Raw genomic sequence first — 6,880 nt, 5'->3', positions numbered from 1 at the left:
CCACCCCAGGAGACCAGGCCCCCACGAGGAGGCTTGTGGCCCTGGACCCTCCAGGGCCCAGCACAGCACAGACGTGAAGCCAGGCAACTCCTCCTGAATGTCCCCCCTCCCCACAGCCAACCGCATGGTCACACTCTGTCCCCTTCCTAGAGCCCCGAGTGGGCAGGGAACCTGCCCCGGGCACTGGCTGACGGCTTGGGACCTCGTGTGTAAAATGACACTCGAATCAGTGCACTTACAGGTGCTCCGAGGGGTCCACAGCTGCGTGCTGGTCTTTTCCGTTTGGTATGCTGTGGTCAATAACGATTGTTTCGGTATTTGCTAAGCAAAATCCATTGGACCTCATGATTTCTGAAAGCGAAAGCAGTAAGGGAAATATTCAGAAGGGGATCCGATTTTGAAGTTTTGAAGAGTCTGGGGCTCACACCGATCTCCCCACACCCCCCTTCTCCTACTGTGCTCCCTCCTCCCCCACAGTTTAGAGAATTCTCCGCCGCCCAGACTCAGGGGCCACACCTGCCGACCCTACACCAGTCAAGAGGGGCATCTCTCCCCCGCAGAAAGGCGCTCTGGCCGTCCGAGCGCTCTCGCCATACGCCCGCCCTGTGGGTTTGAAGCCGGAGCAGAACGAGGCTGGGTTTCAGGCTAAGACGACCGCACACGACGTGGGCTCTGCCCAGGTCACCTGACCTCTCTAAGCTCTCACCTGTCTCAGGTGAGGATAGCACGGCCCAGGGTCGCCGTGAGGATCCAGCGCAATCCGTGTGCATTTTCAACCGAACGGGTGACTCCACCTTTTACTTTATATTATCCTATATACAAACTGACTTCTCACCAACAAGCACAAAGGGCAACAAAGAGATCGTCTTTGTGTGTCTACATTGGCTGTGTGGTTAGATTTGCAAAGTCTGGTGCTCACCCAGCTCTAGAAGGGGAGCGGGGGACGGGGAAGCCCGAGCATCGGTGGTGGTGGTGTGTGTGCGTGCATGCGTGCATGCGTGCGTGCGTGCGTGCGTGCGTGCGTGTGTGTGTGTGTGTGTGTGTGGAGGAGTGGGCAGCTGAAACAGCACCGGCCTGGGACCTGGGACTCCACGGCGCAGCCCAGCAGGGAACCCCGAGATACTGGACGCAGTGTCCTAACTGGAAATTTCAAAATTGTCCTGGATGCTCTCCAAGGACCCTTCCAACTCTAAGAGCCTATTAGCTCCCAGGCTCCATCACGTCATCTGGTCCATTTAAACATAAGTGCACTTGACTCCCTTCTCCGACCTGGGGAAGTTCTTACTGACATTTCCCGGGGACTGTGTGTCCTTCCCTTCCCTCAGTGGATCACAGACTCTCCAAGGATAGACCTGGAGGGTCACCAGGGCTCCAGCTCCTTGTGTGCATCCCCAACCAACCTCGGCCCCTGGTCATCGAGCTCCGTGCTCAGGGCCTCGTTTGTCCCGTCAAATCAGGGCCTTCACTTACCCCACCTTAAAAACGTGCTTCAAACAGACTCTAAACTCCTGCTGGGTCCTCAAATCCAATGATCATCACCTTCCCACTCAGGGCCTGATGCACGGAAACAGCTCAAGATAGCCCTTCCTCTGGCCCTGGCACAGGTCGCAAGGATGTCCAGTGTTACCCCGTCTCGTTGGGCATCTGATGCTATTGTTGTTTGCGGGATTGTTTTATTTCTTACATCTCACCATAATTTAGATTATTTTATCCCCATGTACAGATTTGCTTTTTTTTAATAAGTGAAATTGTAACTTCCTATTTACTTTTAATCTTTCTGGGTATTTGATTCTCAGTTCTTTGAATTTCTCTCCACATGAAGACACTTAGGGAAACTACACAAAAAAAAGAAGAAAAAAAAGTCGATTTCCTCCTTACCTCTGCCCCCCAGGATAAAATGACTATCCATCAATCGGATTTGCCAAGTAACTGCTAAAATTTCCAATTGAATTTCTGGAGAAGTGACAGCGCTCGTTTCACTGGCCTTTCGAGGTCGGTCACACTCCACGTGGCATCAGCACGTGGCTCTTTCCCGACCTCCTCTCCCTGGCTGAGCCCACCTAGAGCCCACCCGCCTCAGACAGCCTGTAAGTTATGAGAAGGAGCTGAAAACCAGCGAAAAGTCAGTGCTTGGAACCTCTGGGATCAACTACACCAACAGGTGCAGAAAGAGCACGAAGATGTTGACCGAAGCCTGAGTGAGCAGACACACTGCAGAGGACGACACCCCGACAGGAGAGATTAAGATCCCCCTGCTTAACAATTTAAAACGCACTACAGCACAGAACCTCTTGCTTTACTGCTTTTATTAACTGACCCAAACCTGTCCCAGGAAGCACGTAAAACCTCAGGCACCTCAGGACAGCCAGCTGACAGCCCCCAGATCCTCTCTCCCACCGCCTCCCAAGGGAATTTGGAAGGGAAGACCCTACAAGTGAAAACAAACGTCAGTGCTGCAAAACATTTGTGAATGTCGCCAGGAGTCACCTTGTATAGGAACCTCCTCATCTTTCTTAAATGTGAGATTTGGAGCTCTAGAAAGTGGAATCTAGAAAATGGAACCAGCCCCCAAAACAAATTTGTTACAAATCATTCCTTAATTGTCTGTGCAGAGAAGCCAATTGTCTGCAAGGCCAGCGGGGCCCTCCAGGAAACTCCACGTCTGCCACTTAAGCGTGGGAAGCAGCTTACTCCTTGCTTAGCTTTTTTGTCTGTAAAAGGGGAATAACCGTATCCAGCTATCCTAAGGGGCACAGGTGTGGATTAAATGAGATGGTTTTTATAAAGAACCTAACAAGTGCTGGGGCTCATAAATGGTAGTTATCGCTATCGTTGTTCCAAGTGTCCTCATGTCTGTTGGGTCACCCAAATAAAAAGAACCAAAGGAAATGTTACGCTTACTGAAAAACGTCAGCATCTGAAGCCTACCTTCAAATATACTGAAAATGGGAATTTCTTGGAAGTCAGCTTCGTACCTTTAATCACATACACGGCCAGTTCCATGGAGCTAATTTTAGAATGACAGAAAAGCTGCAAAAACAGTATAGAGCTTTCACAGATTGCTCAGCAGCTCATCCTTTGGTTAACATTTCACATAACCTTGGTACGACAAGCAAATCCAGGAAATGAACATCGGCGCAATACTCTATAAACCAAAACCTCCTGCACTTGAGTTTCACCCATGTCCCTCTGTCTGTTCTGGGCCCGGCCCGGATCCCTCGGGGCAGGAAGATGCGGTGGTTCAGCCTCCTGTGACCCCTGACGGCCTCGAGGGCCTGGGTCTTGCCTCATCTCTCCTGTGGCTGCAACACTTGGGACGCGGACTGGTGAGTCTTTCACTGACTGTGCCTCAACGTGCCTGGCGTTTCCGTGCTTGGACAGAGGTGGACGGTCCGGCAGGAACCTGCAGGGATGCTGCCTCCCCTCGGGCATCAGATCAGGAGTGCGATGCCCACAGGCCTTACTTATTCCTGGGATGTCGTCTGGATCGCTCGGGTCAGGAGGTTTTCTCCAAAATGAGGATACTCTCTTTGTAGTTAAGAACGATCCCGGTGGAGATGCAAGTGCAAATTCTGCTTCTCCTTAAACTTTCACCCACTGATCTCAGCATCTTCCAGTGATCATTCCTGCAACAATGGCCAGTGTCTGGCTGGTGGTGATTTGCTATTTTTTTACTTGCAGCCCTGTTTTCACATGCCCCATATGCCACCATAACTCAGTTCATTAATTCATCTATTCTTTTTTTTCTGCGGACAGTCTCAGCCCTGAAAACATTCACACGTGCTCCGATCCCCTTTCCTATTCTACTTTCAACGTCTCTAACAACGGAACAAAACACAAAGCCATGTCGTTTCATTAACTGGAGACCGGGACTCTATCCATGTGGTGAAAATTAAGTTGAGACTGTACAGATGCCTGGTTACTAAAAAATGAAATTATATTTCCAGCCTTCCCAAACCTGAGTACTATGATTTTTGAGGCCAATATCAATTAATCCAAGCAGCCAGACCGAGACTGAGGTTTATGCTTTCTTTTAAGCTGCACAAACACAGCCATGGTGTAGAAAACTAAATTTAAGTTTTCCTAGACTCGGTAATAAACTTTTAGATTAACACGGGATGAAGAATGTTTAAGGCTGCATTGGTCCAAAGCATCACCTAAGAGGCCAGAGCACTCGCCAGAATCGTGGCCCCGGGGTGGGGGTGGGGGCTGGTTCTCACACCATGGGCGCCTGGCGCCATCTAGTGGAGCCCCTGATCCCTAGCTGGTCAACCTAGAGGTCACTGCAGAGGCCTGAGAGTGGGCCAACGTCAGGGATGTCCGCCAGGGCACCACCTCCCAGGATGCCACATCAGAGGCTTGAGAAGGTGCTGAGAGTCTGGGGGAGGGGGTGACAGCGGGCATGGCCGTTTCCATGCACGAGTGGAATTTAGCTGGACAGGAGTGGACATGGACGGGCAGGGCTTGTGGGGAGGGAGGAGACAGGGCCCAGCCAGCAGGAGGCCCAGGGCCTGGAGCAGAGGGGTCGACGGTGACATGGAAAGCCAGAGTGACCACAGCCTGACATGCCCAGGATGACAGGAAATCCATAAATGAATGAGCCAGGAAATCAGGTCCGGGTGGCCGATGTCGGTACTGAGGACACACCCCGGGGAGAGGCTGGGCTGCTGGAGACTCGGCCCTCGGGGCACCTGGCTCTCCGGGTCCTGAGGCCCAGCCCCCCGGGCACTCCCGAGTCCACGTGCAGCGCAAATACGGGCCCAGACTGAGGAGCAGGGCTTTTGCCCACGCGGCTCCAGGCCCTCTGCGGCTGGCAGCGCTACTGTACGGAACAGTTTTCCTTAGAAGTTTTACTGAATTTGCCACATCCTTGTCTCAGTGGCCGACGAAAGCATGTCTCACATGCCGTGGGAACTGCCCCGCCCAGCCACGCGCTCAGGGAGAGGGAGGGCCAGCGAGCTTGGGGGCAAAGATCCCAGGGAGAACCCCTTTGACTGATGAGAGCGGACGAGGGGGAGGGACCCCCAGGCGTGGGAGACCCTCAGCTCTGGAAGGGGCGACCCCGCCAGCTTCCCGCGCAGGGCTGTCTTCAGGCCGTGGTCTTGGCACGAGGCTTCGGGCTCTCTGCAGCTGACTCGCAATAGCTGTTTACCAAGCCCACTGTCAGGCAGCCCTGTGTCACAAAGTGTTCCGTGCTGCGCTGCGGTGGCTGCAGTGACTCCCCCCTGCGATGCCCCAGCAGGGAGCACGATGTCCCCAGGACCCGGGCTCCCGGCCTGCACGGGGAGGCCAAGGCCCTGCCTTCCCAGACCTGTGTGCCAGGCCTCCTGAGCTCGTGGGCAGGAGGGACCCCAAACCTCTGTCCTCAAAACAATATAAGAACGTAGTTAAAACCTCGACGTGGGACCCCAGCGCTACCCCTGTTCAATCCTGTTTCCTTCCTTTCAGCACTTTGGGGTAAACCTGGGTCGTGCGTTTATCCGAATCGGCACTAAGACGGGGGCTGGGGACGCCAGGTTGTCGCCGTCAGGAGCACCTGCATGCAGCGCCGGCCTGTCCCTCTTACGCCCTGGGGCCTTTGGGGTCAACCTGCGCCTGCCACCAACCCCAGGCCCTGAAAGGATCCTGCGGCTCTTGGTTCTACCGTTTGCTCAAAACAGAAAGAAATCAAGCAAAATGGAGATGCCAGTGCCGGGGCTCTTCCGTGCAAAACTGAAGGACAGAGGTGCCCACGCTCCAGGTGACAGCACACAGAGCCCGACACGCTCTGAAGCCTCTCTGAGCCTTGGACACTGGGGTCCCCGGACATCCGGTCAGGAGGGCTGATCGCCATTTTCACTCTCCTGTAGAGAAGGTTCTGGACGCTAGGCGTTAGCTAAGAAGAGGCCCCCAGCCCCCTGCTCATCTTCCTAAGGACACACACGAAGCTCTCCTGGGAAGATGACAAAAGTGGCAGACACGCAAACCCAGGCTGAACCCTGTCCTGCGCACACACGGTCAGAGCGAAAAGTAACTTTTCCGTCCCGGGTTCCCAGAACCTGCCAGCCCTGCCCGCCGCGCCCCAGCACACAATTAAGGAATCTCATCCTTGCCGTGGTACATCACTCAGTAAGGACACTTTTATACCAGTGATGTCAGCCGTCACCCCAATGTGCCCCGTCCATCTTCCCATCACTGGGACCCAGTTCCTTTTCAGGTGACGGCTCTGGGCTCAGGTCCCCTCACCTGCTGATTCTTCCCCGTCACCTCCCTCTGAGCCCCCCTCCTCTGCTCCCTCCTCTTTCCTTCCTTCCACTCAGAACTCAAGTGCTGGACACAGGGACCCCGCCCCCCTCTGCCTCCCCTCACGTCAAGGTGACCTGTGGGATGTCACCGCTGGCCGAGCTGTGTCCCCTCTGCGCCCGGCAAACGCCCACACAACCTCACTCGGGCCAGACAAGTTGCCTGGGGAAGCCCGGCTCCTGAGGCTTCCAGGACAGACCTCTTTTCCTACAAAATGCCCCTCACGGGCTTTACCAACAGCACTGCAAAAACAGAGTCTAGTGTTGTAGCAACGCGTGCGGCCCAGATCTGAGGAAGCTGCCACCGGGCTGAACCCAGGCTTCCCTCGCTCCCCTCTGACCCGCAGGGCAGCTGACCACCCCCTCTTAGCGCTGCTGACATTTGCCAGAGGCTCAACCCAGCAACCACGCTAAGGAGACCTACACGTGTGTCCCTTTCTGACCCCCCGCCCTAAAGCCAAGAACCAAGTCAGTGCTGCGCTAGGTGAACTCTTATTTTTGCAGGCTGGACGACGCATTCCAGTAATTCACTTCAAAATGCCTCACTGAGGGCTTCCCTGGTGGCGCAGTGCTTGAGAGTCCGCCTGCCGATGCAGGAG

General features: G+C 54.5%; 1 protein-coding gene across 1 annotated transcript in view; it reads right to left on the bottom strand.

Moving 5' to 3' along the window:
* Positions 1 to 6,880, bottom strand: part of PXDC1 (PX domain containing 1) — a 25,739-nt gene that overhangs the window by 4,486 nt on the left and 14,373 nt on the right. Inside the window, exon 4 of the mRNA XM_007452091.1 lies at positions 240 to 351. Coding sequence (XP_007452153.1) covers positions 240 to 351 — 112 coding nt within the window. The remainder of the gene's footprint in view (positions 1 to 239; positions 352 to 6,880) is intronic.

Source organism: Lipotes vexillifer, unplaced genomic scaffold (assembly GCF_000442215.2).
Source record: "Lipotes vexillifer unplaced genomic scaffold, Lipotes_vexillifer_v1.1 scaffold1162, whole genome shotgun sequence".
In the NCBI taxonomy this organism is placed as follows: domain Eukaryota; kingdom Metazoa; phylum Chordata; class Mammalia; order Artiodactyla; family Lipotidae; genus Lipotes; species Lipotes vexillifer.
Note: the sequence above shows the minus strand (reverse complement) of the source record. Positions and strands in the feature narration are given on the sequence as shown.